General features: G+C 39.9%; 1 protein-coding gene across 1 annotated transcript in view; it reads right to left on the reverse strand.

Annotated features, from left to right (window-relative positions):
- Positions 1-19,912, reverse strand: part of PKHD1 (PKHD1 ciliary IPT domain containing fibrocystin/polyductin) — a 467,099-nt gene that overhangs the window by 304,483 nt on the left and 142,704 nt on the right. The window contains exon 36 of the mRNA XM_008958657.5: positions 10,183-10,395. Coding sequence (XP_008956905.4) covers positions 10,183-10,395 — 213 coding nt within the window. The remainder of the gene's footprint in view (positions 1-10,182; positions 10,396-19,912) is intronic.

Here is a 19,912-nt window from a genome sequence, read left to right on the forward strand (position 1 = left end):
GACTCTCTATCTGCTTCTCTTTTTCTCTCCCTCCTTCTCTCTCCCTTCCTCTCTCTCTTTTTATCTCTCTCTCTCTTTTTATCTCTCTCTCTCTCTCTTGAATGGCTTATGACTCAAACGGGGCGAAAGTTAATCCTGAGGCTTTTGCTCAAGTTTTTCATTCACTTATTCAAGCAAATATTTTTTAAAGCATATTATGAGTCCAGGCACTGTTCTAGGCAATGCAGATTAAAAAAAAAAATGTAAAGTGCTTGCCCTCATGATGTATATATTCTTCTGGGAGAGGTAATAAAATAAATACAAAAAAATGTGAAAAGTAAACCTTACATAATACATTAAATAATGTTGAAAGCTAAGGAGAAGAAAACCGAAGGAGCAATGTCAAAAGGTGATGGGGAAATGTTGAAATTTGCTCAGAGGTTAAACAGCCATTGGGAAAGAGGCATTCCCTTTCATCTGGAGTCACAGGACTGCCATTTCTGCCTCCATGAGGGCAGAGTTTGACTGAAAATGAAGCCAACTGAGGGGAAAGCAGAACCAAGAGTCGCAGAGAAACAAAATCTTAATGACTTCATTGGAGCACCTGGACTCAGCTGTGCCTCAAGTTTTTTCTTTTCGCCTCAAGTTTTTTCTTTTCAGTTATATGAGGCAATAAGTGCTCTTATTTTTTGTTCGAATTGGGTTTTCTGTCACTTGAAACCAAAAAAAGACCTGACTAATGCCGACACTTTCAAGTATATACAGAAACTTGAAGTACCTTAAAATGTGTTTCTAAGTGGGGTTCCTGCTGTACTTGGATTATTGAATAGCTAGAACTCATTTCTAATTAGCAGTATACATTTACATGCAAACACCTGAAATTAAAAGACCTTAAAAACAGCATGTTCACTTAAATGTGTTTAAACAAGTCCCCTAAAGTGTGGTTTATACTATTAATTTAAGGAACCCTTTCTTAAAGACTGTTCCAAGGTTACTCTTGTCCAGATCAATGAGATTTTAGCAGACACATATCTGCCACTGTAAATAGAATGGTTATACAGTGTTTAGACTTTTTTGAAGTATTGTTAGACAGAACAGAAAAAAAACCTTATTTTTTGTTGGTGGTGTTGGTTATATTTTAGAGGACATAGAGCCAAGGGTCAGTCTCCATCTGCTCAAAAGAGAGAACCACTCATCAGTTACTGGCTGTCCTACCACGCTAGGGTTCCAAGTATGCCAGGACCATGCTTGCTGATGTTAACTCAACTGTGTAATTACGATCTGCCACAACATGCCAGCTGACCAGAACCCCAACACTGAATTAAAGCTCATTTAAATTTAAGAGTAGAAAAAGCAATAAATACTTTTTTAATTTTCCTCATCCTCCTTTCTCCATTCTTCCCCTCTATTTAATCTTCCTTCCTTCCCAGTCCTAAATAAAAACCAACAAAACAAAGCCAAATAACAACCGCAAAATGACAGTGGCTCTCCCCTTCAACCCCACATCCCTCTAGGGCACCCTTTTTACATACATAGCAGGTTGTTGGGTGGGACTTCTGCTCCTCTAGAACCTACCAGGAGGACACATGCATAGGATCAGGAGATGATAAGCACCCCACATTATAGGGAAGCCACAGACAGGGAGAAAACATCTCCTTGGGCCTTATTAAAGAAAGCTAATCTAACTCTGCCACTTTTGCCATCCCTGGAGCAGAGTCCACTCCATGATTTATGAATGACCAAAAACAAGGAGATTCAAAGAAATCCTGAAAGATGGGGATGAGCCATCAGCCTGGGTGAGCTAACCCTGGCCTTTCCTCCCCTTCCTATAGAGTGAGGTGTGAAACTACTTCTCTCTTATTAAGCAAAGAAAGAGGGCTGCAAAAGTATCAATCACAGAGTGACCTGTAAGAAGAGGAGACTGGCTTCTTTTCCCAGGTGGAATGTCTGCATATGCAGCCTATTTGCTCAGCTGCTCATGCTTATCTAAGCAGGGGAAACAATTAGAGAAAGAGCAGAGCAGAGAAAGGGGTGATAAGTGAAACGTCTTTCATGGGGATTTGTAAGTTTCCTCTGGATAGCTGAATTGTAGGGAAGATAGCTTGGCTTGAACCAACTTTCTAGTACTCCACCAAGACCAACCCCCAAGGTGGACGCTAACGGATTGAAAACCCAGGTGGGGCTTCCACATTGAGAAACTGTGCAGTGGAAAAGCCTCCTACAAGACTCCAGTGATTTCATGCAGGCATCTTAGGAGGGAGACTCAATAGTCAGCAATTATTATTCAGAGAGAGAGCAACACCCAACAGAGGATGTAGGTGCACCGTTAAGTATTAAGCTTGTTAAACCTCTCACCTTACCTCTTCCACCTGCCCCAATACTGACAATATGAAATAAGAAGGATTAGAGGAAGAGTGAAGGAGCAGACCCTACCATCCCAAGTGCCTCAAGTTGAAGCTTTGTGGGTGAGGAAGGTAACATTAAATGAATAGGAGACTGAGTTTTTAAACTAGATTAGTCAGGACTGGCATTTTCAATATCTGAAATCAACTGGAAAGCTATTGGTAACCAAGGTGTTTTTAAAGGACAGGAAAAAGGATCCATCAGAATACAGACGAAGGTAGTGACTAAAGAAAAATAAAATCTATTCTGAGTCAGACTTCTGTCTGGAAGGTTTGCATCTACCAAACATCCCTAAAAATGTGTCTCTTGCATTTGCTCAGGCCTGTGGCAAATTTACACACCACATCAGCTCAAGTTTCCCATGAAATCACAGGTAATATTTTGTGGTGATAAATGCAAGGGGAAAGCAGAGAACCTCTTCAATATTGAGGAAATCCACAGTTCATGGGAAGAAAGAAGAAAATCCATAGCATACACTAGAAAATGAGATTTCCTAAGACCTTGGGATAAAGCTTTTAAAATTGGGAGCAACATTGAGATTTAAAATTTGGGGTTCAATCACAGCAAAAGTTTTCAATAATATAATATATAATTATATATATATTATTGCAGCCTATTTTGCATATATATTATTGCATATATATAATATATAATTATAAAATATATATTATATATAACATATAATATATATTGTTGTATATAATTATAAAATATATATTATATATAACATATAATATTATATATTATTGTATATAATTATAAAATATATATTATATATAATATATAATATTATATATAATACATAATATATAATATTATATATTATAATTTATATTATATATTTATAATTTATATATAATTACATAATAATTATATATATTTACATAATAATTATATATAATTATATATATTTATATAATTATATATAATTTATTTAATTTATATATATAAATTATATATAATTTATATATAAATTATATATATAATTGCATATATAATTATATATATAAATTATATATATATATAATTACATATATATATTATATATAATATATATATAATATATATATATTATAAGAATAAATAATAATATATATAAATTATATATATAATTATATATAAATTATATATAATTATATATATTATAAAATATATATATTATAAAAATAAATAATAATATATATAAATTATATATATAATAATATATATAAATTATATATAATTATATATAATTACATAATTATATATATAATTATATATAATTACATAATTATATATGTAATTATATATATAATTATATATGTAATTTATATATATAAATTACATATATAATTATATATGTAATTTATATATATAAATTACATATATAATTATATATGTAATTTATATATATAATTATATATAATTATATATGTAATTATATATAATTATATATAATTATGTAATTTATATATAATTATATATATAATTATGTAATTATATATAATTATATATAATTTATATATATTATTATATATAATTTATATATATTATTATTTATTTTTATAATATATATAATATATTTACATATAAATATATTATATATATTATATAAATATATATAAATAAATATATATTTATATTATATATTATTATATATTATAGATAATAATATATAATTATGTAATTTATATATTATATATTATATATAATATATATTATATATTATATATAATATATATTATATATTATATATATAATTTATATAATTTGTATATATAATTATTATATAATTATATATTTATATAATTATATAACAATTATATTACATAATCATATATAATATAATACATAAATATAATATATAAATATATAATATAATTATAATTTATATATATAATTATAATTATAATATATTATTATATTTTATATATATATTATATATATCTCCTGTTTGATGGGATCCTTACTAGTAACTTAATGAAGATTTCTGTTTGCCTGATCTCACACACTTGTTTTATTCAGCCTAAATGCAGCCTAAATAGCTGTCATTAACTTTACATATTGAGTTTATACAACAGTATCGTACCATATTTGAATATTTCTGTCTGTGAGTTTCAGTCACCTTGAGATTTCAGGCTGAACCAGAAGTCTTCCCTGCATCTCTCCTTTCTGGATCTGGTTGGCATCTCCCCTTTTGGTGAACAGCTTCTCAAAATATACATACACAAAAACACCCAAACATACACATGCATGCACAGTCATACACACACACACACACACACACATCCCACACCACCCTGGCCTCCCTGGTCAAGGCAGAGCTGGATCTCTTCACATGGCCTTACATTCCTGGCCTTGACAGTTGGTAAAGAAGTGAAAATGTGGCTTGAGCTTGGACAGTCACAGTGCACTTTCCCCCTGGGCACCATGTATAGTCCTTAGTCTGCTAAGTAACTCTAGCAGGACTTTGGGAGGCCTCCCCTGGTTATTTTTTGAAAAGAATACAGTGTTCCTTTCTTTGGTAGTAGAAAATCAAAGTCCACATGAAATCAGGAAGTCCCAATAACCATAGAGAAGGCAGCAATAAGGAGTAGGAGAGAGTGAAGTCAATACATGCAGAGACAGCCAGGGTAAGGGACTGAGGGGTGAGTCCTGTGGACATTTGGACCCTTGAAGACAGTCACGTCTAAGGCCATTGTCTTTCTCTCCATCCTGCGTTTTGATTACAAGAATTCATAAATCCTTGGTTCTAAGTTTGTTTCCAGTGGGCTTCTGTCCCCTAAAACCAAACAATTTCAGAGTAATAAAGCTACATATAAAAATGCCATGTCATAGCTCTGGTTTGTATCTAGCTCAAGGGAACGAGAGACAGAAGAAAAGGGAGGAGTCTTGGTCTAGAAGAAATAGGTAAGGAAAGGGGCAAGAGGAGACAGCATTGGAGACTATTAATCAGGTGACGAGAGAGTGGAGATTTAAAAATATATTGTTGGATAAGAGGAACTGTTATGACATGAAAATGGGCTCTAGAAAGTTTCACCCTACATCAAAGAACAGACTTTATAGAAAATGTCCCAGAGCTAAATCAGTCTTGGGGAAACAGGAATCATGCAGAGAGGCCCTGGACACCTCAAAAGGATCCATACACCACAGCTAAAAGAATGACCTAGTAGAGTTTTTTAATCACAATTTTAACAGTGGAACTCTTTCTTCTAACGAACTGTTACTTTGAACACAAATATATAACAGATAAAAGCAATAAATCAATTACTTGAGCAATTTAAACCTTTATTACTTGACCTCCAATATTCATTGTTTAGGGAACCCCTAAATCCCCTCCAGGAAACATTTGGATTTTGTGGAGCACAATGTGAAAACCACTGACCGGAAACACACTCCCACACATGTGCCTGTTCCACACACTTTATACCATGCTTAAAGACAGCTTGATACTCTAGCAACTATGAAAATAGTGCATATTACACAGTACTCATAGCAACCATGAAATTTACATGCAGATACTTGGCACTTTCAGAAGGAAAACAAACCATATCTAAGCTTGCTTATTTAGACCACTGCTTTTATTTACTCCTACCAAATTCTTATGCTCCTTGCAATTGCACTCGTGCTTTCTTCAATCATGCCCCACATACTGCTTTTTCTCAGGAATTTCCATGTATATTTAATGCCTATATCTTGTAATTTCTTGAAAAGGACAAAGACAGAAGTCCAGCCAAGGCCATGAGACTGTTTTTCTCCTAAGAAACTGTCAGCCAAATTTCTCAGGGAGAAACTGGAAATGAAGTGAGAGACATTGATAAATTTCCCTGCTGAACAATCAATAAAAGCTCCACCATCCTGCTCAGATTCCCACTGTGGAAGCAAGAGCCGTAATTACATTGTCAAAAATTTAAGTTGCCCAGGCTGACAGCAACCCACTTGAAAAGTGACAAGTGATTGGCACTCAGTTTGGAGTGGTGAACCTGGATTGGCAGACAGAGTGATGAAGGCAAAAGGCAAGAGTGAAATTTCCTTATTGACTACAGCTACCCAAACCCCAGACTGCCACTCAGGAGGAATCCTGAGACCCTTTAGTCATATTAACGCATCAAAGTGAGCAGCTGACAGAAGTTACTAAACAATCTGAACTCCACCAGCAACTCAGAACCTGTCCTCATCTACTCTCAAACAAACAGAAACAGAAAAGATGGTGCTGTGTGTGGGTGTATATGTGCAGCTGTGTGTATATGTGAGTGTATAAGGGTGTGGGACTTTTCCTACATTCAAAGAAATACATGTAACGTGCTTTCAACTCCATCTTGCCTTGTGACAGCTGAACACCAAAGCCTGTTTGCTTAGCGATTTTAATCTAAGGTAAAAATCAGCTGGAGCAGAAGGGTTTCAAAGAGCAATAATAAAGAATGAGACGGAAGGAGAAGGTGGGAAAGTGATCGGACTGACATGCAGACCATTTGTGTGATTCTACATGACCTGAGCTGGAGTTAAATTAGAATCCATTCAGCATTGCTGCTGAATATTAGGAACCAAATGTCTGCCAAGGGCCTCATTCGCTGGGCAGTGCCCTGCTTCAGACTATACTGGGACCCATGCAAATAGTTTCTAAGAAGCCTTTTGTAACCACGCCCAGGAATGGTGGTTATCCACAGCTGGGAAGCAGCTGCACCAGGAGAGATTAAAATCTAAAGGTGTTGACTGGGTGGTGGGAAGAGAAGAGAAGATGCCTGGGAATGTTGTTACCACATGATCTCCAAGGTTAAAACCCTTCTGTTACTCTGACGAAAAGAGATAGACAAGAAAATTAATATGTGTTTTGTGTGCCCAGCACTCTGGAACACTTCATGAGCAATAAGTTTATGAAGTGGGAACTGTGTTTTTCTGATTTTTTAGAGATCTGTTGAAGGTCATAGCTGATCTGTGGCAGAACTGGGCCCCTTTTCTGATTCCAATTTGATTAACCACTAGAACCAGTGTTTCTCTGAGTATAGTCAATAGGCCACCTGAGTCACATCACATGTACATTTCCAGGCCCAGAAATCTAGATTTACAAAAACCTCTCCCAAAAGGCTCTTCTGTGCGCCAAAGTTGGTGAATCTCCTCATTATGTTATCCTGGGAAACTGAGCGAATGCTGGGTCATTAGGGACTTCCTGGGTGCAAAACAGTGAATCAAGTTGCTCACTATTTTGCATACTTGATGGTGAAAGAAAATTAGCTTTTTCCTAAAGCCCCAGTGTCACCAGACCCACCTCTGGCCCTGGCAAAAGGCCAGTGAAATTATGAAATGACTTTAGCCATGATATACCACCACGCTGGAGGGGAAATCTGTCTGAGACCTCAGGTGGTGAGGGAGAAGTGACAGGAGAGAATTGATGAGCTGCACGTGGGGCTGCGATTCTCTGACAGATACATCAGGAAAGGAATCCCTGTCACCCAAATGGCTGAGCTCTTTTCTACATAATATTTCTTTCAAATGCACGAGATGCTGCAGCATCACATCAGAGAGGAAATGGCTTGATCTTTGCCTGTGTTCAATGGGCAAGCTCTGTGATTCAGGTGAGATCCTAGTCAATTCTCTGTCCTAAATGCTTTGGGGAATGTTTAACCAGTTTTGAAAATGGCCTAATCTGGGAATATAGGAAAAGGGGGAGAGAGAGAGAGGAGGGAGAAGGAGAATAAAGGAGAGGGAGAGAGGAGAAAGAGGAAGGAGGAGATGGAAATGAGGAAAGCAGAGGGAGAGGAGGTCTCATTCTCAATATCCAGTAACATCAGATGGCTGAAGTAGCAACATTTTTTCTGAACTTTCAGAATTTTCAAACCATATTAGAGGCATATACTTTGCTTGAATTGCCCCATATTGACTGTAAGCAATGGGACTAGGGATTTTCTTGACATTTGCTTAACCACAAAGGCTTACATGCACAACGTACATTTAAAATACAGGCACAAAAGGTATATTTCTGAGTTCTTTCTTTGATTCTTCACAATAGAGCATGAGAATTAGATGAGCTTGGAATGAAAGAGGCAGAATAAAATAATTAGGAGAGTTTTCATTTTTCCTCATTTGAATTCCTATTTTCAGGAAGAGCTGTGCTATCTGCATCATACAGGACAGTGGCTCTCAAATCTGAGGATTCCTCCTAAGCCTGGGGTCCTCTGGACGATCTATGGGCTGGCTGAACCACAAATATACACCAACTTATTCCCCAGATGCACTTTTTTACTGGTAAAAAGCAACATATTGGGTTGGTGGCTTAAGAGGCCATTGAGCTAGAGCAAACATTTGAAAACCATGGCTGACGTGGGAATAGATCCTGGGCTACAAAATCAATGTAGGTGCTTGCTGATGAAGATAGGAGGTAAAAAGGTCCCCTTGGAAGTTGATCATAGAATCAACATAGCCAGCATTTTGAATTTCTATCCAGTGAGTTATGGGGTATTTTTAACCTCACAAAATTTGATCCCCAGTGTCTAGCACACTGGGTAGCCCACAGTCAACACTTAAATGCTTGAGGAAAAGATCTTGCTTCCTTTCATAGTAAGCCAAAAGAGACACAAGCATGTTTTTTGATAGACAATGATTGGGGCCTGTGGTCGGTATGAGACAGAGTCTGGATAAAGAAAAATGGCAGATTCCTCAGCACAGCTCCATGCCCTCATCTAGAGCAATTATCCTATGACAAGTGGATTATTTTGTGATGCCAATATAGAAATATCATTGTGTAAATGACATTATGCTTTCTGGAGATTGAGTCACTATCTAGAGCCCACATTTTTGATCTGCCTTTGGCTCATGCTATGCAACCAAAAGCATATAAACACCCACTGAAATATGCTTACTCATTATTTTATACTGATATTTTACACTTGATACTAAGGATTATCCTGGCACACCTGGTAATTTCCTGACTCTCAAGAGGGAAAAAAAATGTCCATTTTGCAAAGTGGAATTAGATGATCAGAAAGCAAATAAAGTTGGAGTGGAACACACTGTAGCCTAATCTATTTTCTCCTGGGAATCCTTAAACACCCCACCCATCTGTAAGAGGATTCTAAGTAGAACTGTAATTAAACCCTGCTCATGGGGTAGAGGGTTTGGGGAGACAGGAATAGGTTCAACAACTAAATGAGGTTGTCTGTATTTGATTTGGGATACCAGGCTACTGCATGTTGAGAGACATCAGTACATGCTAAGTAATTGTATCAGTCAGTTTTCACTAGGCTATGCTGCAATTACAAATGCAAATTTCAGTGGCTTATGACAAAGGCTTATTTCTCACTCACATACATGAGAGCAGTAGGTCAGCTGCAGCACTGCCCCATGTCATCTTCGTTCAGGTTCTAAGCAGAAGGAACTGCCCCTATCTGGGACAGGCTATTCTCAAGTGGCAGGAAGAAAATGAAATGGCTAAAGCATCGTAACAGGTCTTAAAACCTTCACTTGGCCATGCAGTCCCCCATTTCTGCTCACATTCCACTGACCAAAGCGAGTATAAGGCTAAGTTTCCTCTTGCAAAGGGGCCGGGAAGTATGGTCCACCCACAAGGAGGCACTGAAAGTCACCTAACAGTGGGTGGAAGTATACACAATCCTCTTACAGAAAGAGGAGCAAACAATTGGGAACGGTAGTGTACTCTGCCACAGGAATCATAACAGTTTTACTTGTTATTTAAGGAAATAGTGCCATGCTCTAACTGATCTGGTTGGCTCAGCAACTATAGTCAAGGACTTTTAAACAGTTTTATCAGTTTCCACTGCTAGACACAGCTCTACTTCATTTCCTCTGATCAATTGCCTCACTCACCGTGCAGAGAAAGAGTTCCATTCCTCACAGCCAGGAACTTGACTCCATAGGGAAAGAAGGGAGTTGAGTAGGAACTCCCGTAGAGTGTGATCTGAGCTCTGCCTTGGAAGGGCTTGTCTTCGGATCCAATCCGGAGCTCTCCACCATCAGAAACAAGGATGGCGTGTGCCCTGAGCTCGATGGGTCCTGGGGCCATGAAAATCAGCTTGCCCCCTAATGGACAAAGGGAAAATTGTCAGTCCCTGGGAGGATAAGGCTTACCGTTCTGTCAGTTTCAATGCCGGATGAAATCCCCTTCATTTAAATATTCTGCTGGAATGTAGACTTATTTTATCATGCTCTCTCTTGTAGAAGCACAGTAGGGTAGACCAGATATTCAGGAGTGGAAGCACTATTATTTAGCCAGTTTAGGTTAGCTATTACTATTCTCTGCTGCTTTATTTATTACATTTTCATGACAATAATCTAAATGTCCAGCAATTTAGGAATGGTTAAATAATGTATGAGAAGACCACTAACTTTACCATTTAACAATAGATAAAATTAAGAAAAAAAAAACTGGGACACATACAAGAAATAGGGCTAGAAGATGTGCCAAAATTGTAAGAATTATAGTAAAAGGAAATGTAACTAGGGCTAACACTGTGGCATTTGTAGCATTTTAGCTGACCAGCATCCATTATACTTTCTTTTGTTAACAGACCCTAATTTCCTTGAGGTATTGCTCTGCCCCATTGACTAGAGCTGAGTGGAACTGTCAGGCAAGACATCTTATCCTACCATGGCCAGAGTCACATACTCGGGCTTTAAGACAAATATGGAGCAACAGGGAAAAGAGGTAGGAAATATTTAGATCTCAGTTCCAGTGGTGGCATTCTAAGGAGCCTGGGAAGAACACCTGCTTCTGAGACGCCCACCTGCCCATCTCCCTGCCTGCCCCACCACCCGCCACTTGCATCAAATGCTTTGATTCCTATGTATTTCTGTCCCTGATTTTTCAGACTGTTTTCCACTGATTAGTAGGTTACCCAATACCTTCCCAATACATTCCATTTTTAAAAGAAAAGTTGGGTTCTCTTATTGGCAACCAGATAACCTTAACTGATACATATACCATTTTGCTCTGATGTCCAAATTTTCAGTAACACAAGAATATTCGTTTATAATAGAATTATTTTGCATTGTGAGATTAAATAATTTAAAAATTAAAAAGATATTTTCATTTTTATAATATCTTTAAAAGGCTTTAGAATGTTTACATTTTACATAGAATTTTCTCAATAATGTCAAAATAATTAAAGCATCCCATATGAATAAACACTTTAACTTCAATAAGCTATTTAGTCCATCTTTCTCCTGCAAGTGGTTTACAAAAATACCAGACTAGACCCTTCCATCCTGTAACAAAGTAGTCAGAGTTGTATCTTTATATCAGACACACCAGAGGTCCTCTTTTCTAAATCCAACAATAGTTTCCCATCTCACTCAGAATAGAAGTCAAAGTCCTTACATTGGGCTACAAAAGGTCCCTCATGATTTGCTACCCAACCTCCAATACCTCTCTAATATCATTTTCTAAAGCTCGCCTGTTCACACATATGCTACAAACATATTGGCCTGCCTGTTAGTTCTCAAACAGGCCTCAGGGCATAAGCTCTTCCCTCTGGAAGGTTCTTCTGATATTCCCGTGAAATCGTGAATAAGAATTATCAGAAATATAGGAAATATCTAAAATGTTATTGGAATTATCGGAATGTTCTGATATTCCCATGGCTCACTCTCCCTTGTTACTATTCAAATGTTAACTTCTCACCGAGGCCTTCCCTCTCCAGTCTATATAAAATAGCACACCTTAGCCCCTTGCCTAAATGCCTTTTTCTTTGTAATACTTGATATCAGGCATATTATATATTTACAGGTTTATTTTCTGCCCTCTCCCCACCAGAATACATGCTTCCTGAGGGGAATTATCTGTTTTGTTCACTTCTAAATTATTGGTGTCTAGAAAAGTGGCTGGTAGGTAGTTGGCACTCAATACACAATTAATAGTTGAGTGAATGAATGAATGGACATATCTTTTTGGAGATTCTGATTTAAGTGCCTCTATTTCCTTATATACAAACACACACACACTCTCCCATTTTCTCAGAAAGGATGTTGTTCTTACACTTAATTTATAAGCCCACATAGTGTCTCAATGAGCAAAGGGGGGCAAAGGATGTAGAGATAGCAAAGTATCAGAAATGCCTCAAAAGGCAGATTCTACTATAATAAGAAGAGTCTTGGTGAGACGTAGTGGAGGGCAAAGACTCTTCATCTGCTAATGTAGTCATAAATCCAGAGTGCCAAGTTATCGAGTTGAGTTTTTGTTGCTTTCCAGAAATCACAGCTGGAAGTAGTTAAACATGCACTGGAGAAATGAGAGGGAGAGAGGAAAAAGGCAAAAATGACTTTAGTCATTATCATGTAAACCAAAAATAAAATTTTAAGCCCCCCAAACCAACTGAATTGACCCCTCCTCTTAGGCAAGGGCGTTCCAAAGTTAAACTGTAAAACTAGTTCAGGCCATGATGGGGAGTGTCAGAGATGCCTCATTATACCCTCCTCCCTTTGGAATTCAGAAATAAGTAACCAGCATTAACATTAAAACAGAGACGTTAAGACTGACAAAATAGACTCCGTAGCAATAAGACACCAAATTCCAACCTGACTCTAGTACAGCACCGCATGACAGATAGCTGGCCCTGAAAGAAACTGAAGTATTTTACCCCAAAATATATTAAACGGCCCTGCAAAGCTGTCTCTTGCAGGGAAAATCTACATTCTGTAGAAAATTCCCTTCCTTTTCTGGATCTTTACCCTGAGCCAGGAGAGTGCTAACTAAGAGTCTGGAACCTTTTTAGATCTGCTAAGAAATATTTACAGTCTATTCTCTCTGAAGCCTGCTACCTGGAGGCTTCATCTGCATAATAAGAACCTTGGATTCCACAACCACTTATCTTAACCCAGACACTCCCTTCTGTTGATTCCAGGTCTTTAGATAAGTTAATAAGTTAACTCTTTCAACCAATTGCCAATCAGAAATTCTTTGAATCCATCTATGACTTGGAAGCCCCCACTCCTACTTGTCTAACCTTTCCAGACCAAACCAATGTACATCTTATATGTATTGATTGATGTCTTACCTCTCCCTAAAACATATAAAACCAAGCTGTAGCCTGACCATCTTGGGTACATGTACTTACACCTCTTAAGACTGTGCCCCAGGCCATGGTCACTGAAATTTGGCTCAGAATTAATCTCTTCAAATATTTTACAGAGTTTGACTCTTTTCATTGAATTGTTTACCTCCATCTTAGTGCAGAGACAGTGATCAATAAATGTTTGACTCAATAGTCAAATATGGAGGCCACTTCTTCCCTAACTTCTCTTCAGCTTTCCTCAGCTCCTTTCCTCAAGACTCTTTTCTTCAATTCTAAAGCCCAAGCCATATGCCATCAGTAATAGTTACGGGATGCATACTTGGACCAGACCCCTTCAAGGACCTTTTCTTTCAGTCACAATTTAGAATGATGCATCCCGCATAGGTATCCAGTTTCTCCATCTGTAAAATGGGCACGGTAAGAATTTCACCCTCAGAAGATTAAGGTGAGATTTATTGAAATAGTTCTTATAGATCTCTGGTCTGGAGTCTGACACCTATTCAACCCTTAATGCAATGGTCTCTGTGGCTATCATCACACTCACCATCTTTGCTTCCTCCATTATTGCTGTGAAACCATCCTTGCAAAGATTCTGACAGTGAGAAAAATCTAACATGGCTTACTCCATCTTGCTCCTAGCCTCACAGGCTGGCTGGCTTCGCTCATTCCTAGGTGTAAGCCAAGCTAACTATGGGAGGAATTTAGTTCATAGTCTAACCTTAAACAAGGATGATAATAGCCCTTCCCAAAATTAAACTACCTTTGTAAAACTAATGAAAGGCCACAAGGCTAGGATTATAAGAGGTGCCAAAATTCTGCTAAGATGTTTAGCATATTTAAATGATTACTAGCCATTGTTCAAGAAGTCACAAGATTTGCAACTCTTCCAAATACTCCAATAGATAACATCACTATTTTAGAAACTGTCAGGCCTCTGAGCCCAAGCTAAGCCATCATATCCCCTGTGACCCACATGTATACATCCAGATGGCCTGAAGTAACTGAAGAATCACAAAAGAAGTGATATTTAAATGGCCTGTTCCTGCCTTAACTGATGACATTCCACCACAAAAGAAGTGAAAATGGCTGGTCCATGCCTAACTGATGACATTATCTGGTGAAATTCCTTCTCCTGGCTCATCCTGGCTCAAAAAGCTCCCCCACTGAGCATGCTGTGACCCCCACTCCTGCCCGCCAGAGAACCCCCCTTTTTCCTTTACCTACCCAAATCTTATAAGATGGCCCCACTACTATCTCCCTTCACTGACTCTCTTTTCGGACTCAGCCCACCTGCACCCAGGTGAAATAAACAGCCTTGTTGCTCACACAAAACCTGTTTGGTGGTCTCTTCACACAGACGCGAGTGAAATTTTGGTGCCATGACTCGGATCAGGGGACCTCCCTTGGGAGATCAATCCCCTGTCCTCCTGCTCTTTGTTCCGTGAGAAAGATCCACCTATGACCTCTGGTCCTCAGACCAAGGAACATCTCACCAATTTTAAATCCGGTAAGCAGCCTCTTTTTACTCTCTTCTCCAACCTCTCTCACTATCCCTCAACCTCTTTCTCCTTTCAATCTTGGTGCCACACTTCAATCTCTCTCTTCTCTTAATTTCAGTTCCTTTCCTTTTATGGTGATGCAGAAGATGCGTTTTATCCATGGACCCAAAACTCTGGCGCCAGTCACGGACTCGGGAAGACAGTCTTCCCTTGGTGTTTAATCATGCGGGGATGCCTGCCTGATTATTCACCCACATTTCAGAGGTGTCTGACCACGTGGGGATGCCTGCCTTGGTCCTTCACCCTTAGCAGCAAGTACTGCTTTTCTGGGGGGCAAGGACCTCCCCGACCCCTTCTCTCCATGTCTCTACCCCTTCACCACTTTTCTGGGGGGCAAGAACCCCCCAACCCCTTCTCCTTCACCCTTAGCGGCAAGTACCGCTTTTCTGGGGGGCAAGAACGCCCAGACCCCTTCTCTCCGTGTCTCTACTCTCTCTTTTCTCTTGGCTCGCCTCCTTCACTATGGGCAGCCTTCCACCCTCCATTCCTCCTTCTCCCTTATCCTGTGTTCTCAAGAACTTAAAACCTCTTCAACTCACACCTGACCTAAACCTAAATGCCTTATTTTCTTCTACAATGCCACTTGACCCCATTACAAACTTGACAGTGGTTCCAAATAGCCAGAAAACAGCATTTTCGATTTTTCCATCCTACAAGATCTAGATAATTCTTATCGTAAAATAGACAAACCGTCTGAGGTGCCTGACGTCCAGACATTCTTTTACACATTGTTTCCTCCCTAGTCTCTGTTCCCAATGCGACTCATCCCAAATCCTCCTTCTTTCCCTCCCTCCTGTTCTCTCAGTCCCAACCACAAGCATCGCTGAGTCTTTCTAATTTTCCTTTTCTACAGACCCATCTGACTTCTCCCCTCCTCCCCAGGCTGCTCCTTGCCAGGCCGAGCCAGGTCCCAATTCTTCCTCAGCCTCTGCTCCCCTACCCTATAATCCTTTTATCACCTCCCTCATCACACCAGGTCCGGCTTACAGTTTCATTCCTCGACTAGCCCTCCCCCACCTGCCCAGCAATTTCCTCTTGAAAAGGTGGCTGGAGCTAAAGGCATAGTCAAGGTTAATGCTCCTTTTTCTTTATCTGACCTCTCCCAAAATCAGTTAGCATTTCGGCTCTTTTTCATCAAATATGAAAAACCCAGCCCAGTTCATGGTTCGTTCAGCAGCAACCCTGAGATGCTTTACAGCCCTAGACCCTAAAAGGTCAAAAGGCCGTCTTATTCTCAATATACATTTTATTACCCAATCCGCTCCTGACATTAAATAAAACTCCAAAAATTAAATTCCGGCCCTCAAACCCCACAACAGGACTTAATTAACCTTGCCTTCAAGGTGTACTATAATAGAGTAGAGGCAGCCAAGTAGCAATGTATTTCTGAGTTGCAATTCCTTGCCTCCACTGTGAGACAAACCCCAGCCATATCTCCAGCACACAAGAACTCCAAATGCCTGAACCGCAGCTGTCAGGGGTTCCTCCAGAACCTCCTCCCCCAGGAGCTTACTACAAGTGCTGGAAATCTGGCCACTGGGCCAAGGAATGCCCACAGCCTGGGATTCCTCCTAAGCCATGCCTCATCTGTGTGGGACCCCACTGAAAATTGGACTGTTCAACTCACCTGGAAGCCACTTCCAGAGCCCCTGGAACTCTGGCCCAAGGCTCTCTGACTGACTCCTTCCAAGATCTTCTTGGCTAAGCAGCTGAAGACTGATACTGCCCGATTGCCTCGGAAGCCTACAGGACCATCGCAGACGCTCTGGGTAACTCTGACAGTGGAAGGTAAGTCCGTCCCCTTCTTAGTCAATACGGAGGCTACCCATTCCACATTACCTTATTTTCAAGGGCCTGTTTCCCTTGCCTCCATAACTTTGTGGGTATTGATGGCCAGGCTTCTAAACCTCTTAAAACTCCCCAACTGTGGTGCCAACTTAGACAACATTCTTTTATGCACTCCTTTTTAGTTATCCCCACCTGCCCAGTTCCCTTATTAGGCCGAGACATTTTAATTAAATTATCTGCTTCCCTCACTGTTCCTAGACTACAGCCACACCTCACTGCTGCCCTTTACCCCAGTTCAAAGCCTCCTTCGCATCCTTGTCTTGTATCCCCCCCACCTTAACCCACAAATATAAGACACCTCTACTCCCTCCTTGGCGACTGATCATGCAACCCTTACCATCCCATTAAAACCTAATCACCCTTACCCCACTCAATGCCAATATCCCATCCCACAGCATGCTTTAAAAGGATTAAAGCCTGTTATCACTTGCCTGTTACAGCATGGTCTTTTAAAGCCTATAAACTCTCTTTACAATTCCCCCATTTTACCTGTCCTAAAACCAGACAAGACTTACAGGTTAGTTCAGGATCTGTGCCTTATCAACCAAATTGTTTTGCCTATCCACCCTGCGGTGCCAAACCCATATACTCTCCTATCCTCACTACCTCCCTCCACAACCCATTATTCTGTTCTGGATCTCAAACATGCTTTCTTTACTATTCCTTTGCACCCTTCATCCCAGCCTCTCTTCACTTTCACTTGGACTGACCCTGACACCCATCAGGCTCAGCAAATTACCTGGGCTGTACTGCCGCAAGGCTTCACAGACAGCCCCCATTACTTCAGTCAAGCCCAAATTTCTTCCTCATCTGTTACCTATCACGGCGTAATTCTGATAAAAACACACGTGCTTTCCCTGCCAATCGTGTCCTACTGATCTCTCAAACCCCAACACCTTCTACAAAACAACTCCTTTCCTTCCTAGGCATGGTTGGATACTTTCGACTTTAGACACCTAGTTTTGCCATCCTAACAAAGCCATTATATAAGCTCACAAAAGGAAACCTAGCTGACCCCATAGATCCTAAATCCTTTCCCCACTCCTCTTTCCATTCCTTGAAGACAGCTTTAGAGACTGCCCCAACCTTAGCTCTCCCTGACTCATCCCAACCCTTTTCATTACCCACAGCTGAAGTGCAGGGCTGTGCAGTCAGAATTCTTACCCAAGAACTGGGACCGTGCCCTGTAGCCTTTTTATCCAAACAACTTGACCTTACTGTTTTGCCTAGCCCTCAAGTCTGCGTGCGGCAGCCGCTGCTGCACTAATACTTTTAGAGGCCCTTAAAACTATAAACTATGCTTAACTCACTCTCTATAGTTCTTATAACTTTCAAAATCTATTTTCTTCCTCACACCTGACACATATACCTTCTGGTCCCTGGCTCCTTCAGCTGTACTCACTTTTTGTTGAGTCTCCCACGATTACCACTGTTCCTAGCCCGGACTTCAATCCAGCCTCCCACATTATTCCTGATACCACACCTGACCCCCATGACTTATCTCTCTGATCCACCTGACATTCACCCCCATTTCCCCATATTTCCTTCTTTCCTGTTCCTCACCCTGATCACACTTGGTTTATTGATGGCAGTTCCACCAAGCCTAATCGCCACACACCAGCAAAGGCAGGCTATGCTATAGTACAAGCCACTAGCCTGCCTCTTAGAATCTCTCATTTACTTTCCATCGTGGAAATCCATCCTCAAGGAAATAACTTCTCAGTGTTCCATCTGCTATTCTACTACTCCTCAGGGATTATTCAGGCCCCCTCCCCTCCCTACACATCAAGCTCGGGGATTTGCCCCTGCCCAGGACTGGCAAATTGGCTTTACTCAACATGCCCCAAGTCAGGAAACTAAAATACCTCTTGGTCTAGGTAGACACTTTCACTGGATAGGTAGAGGTCTTCCCCACAGGGTCTAAGAAGGCCACCACGGTCATTTCTTCCCTTCTGTCAGACATAATTCCTCGGTTTGGCCTTCCCACCTCTATACAGTCCTATAACGGACTGGCCTTTATTAGTCAAATCACCCAAGCAGTTTCTCAGGCTCTTAGTATTCAGTGAACTAATAGTCTTTTAAAAACACACCTCACCAAGCTCAGCCACCAACTTAAAAAGGACTGGACAATACTTTTACCACTTGCCCTTCTCAGAATTCAGGCCTGTCCTTGGAATGCTACAAGGTACAGCCCATTTGAGCTGCTGTATAAGACGCTCCTTTTTATTAGGCCCCAGTCTCATTCCAGACACCAGACCAACTTGGACTGCATCCCTTCCACCAAAAAAAAAAAAAAAAACTCATCATCCCTACTATCTTCTGTCTAGTCATACTCCTATTCACCGTTCTCATCTACTCATAAATGCCCTGCTCTTGTTTACACTGCCGGTTTACACTGTTTCTCCAAGCCATCACAGCTGATATCTCCTGGTGCTATCCCCAAACCACCACTCTTAACTCCCTCTTAAAGTAAATAAATAATCTTTGCTGGCAGGGCTATGCTGAACCTCCTTAAGCACTCTCTAGTTAGATGTCCTGGATCCTCCCAATTCTTAATCCTTTAATACCTGCTTTTCTCCTTGTCTTATTCCATTCTTTTTTCAATTCATACAAAACCGTATCCAGGCCATCACCAATCATTCTATATGACAAATGTTTCTTCTAACAACCCCACAATATCACCCCTTACCAGAAAACCTTCCTTCAGCTTAATCTCTCCCACTGTAGGTTTCCATGCCGCCCCTAATCCCGCTCGAAGCAGCCCTGAGAAACATCGACCATTATCTCTCCATACCACCCCCAAAAATTTTCACCATCCTAACACTTCAACACTATTATGTTTTATTTTTCTTATTAATATAAGAAGACAGGAATGTCAGGCCTCTGAGCCCAAGCTAAGCCATCATATCCCCTGTGACCTGCACGTATACATCCAGATGGCCTGAAGTAACTGAAGAATCACAAAAGAAGTGATATTTAAATGGCCTGTTCCTGCCTTAACTGATGACGTTCCACCACAAAAGAACTGAAATGGCCAGTCCTTGCCTAACTGATGACATTACCTTGTGAAATTCCTTCTCCTGGCTCATCCTGGCTCAAAAAGCTCCCCCACTGAGCACC

The sequence above is a fragment of the Pan paniscus genome, chromosome 5, assembly GCF_029289425.2.
Source record: "Pan paniscus chromosome 5, NHGRI_mPanPan1-v2.0_pri, whole genome shotgun sequence".
NCBI lineage: Eukaryota > Metazoa > Chordata > Mammalia > Primates > Hominidae > Pan > Pan paniscus.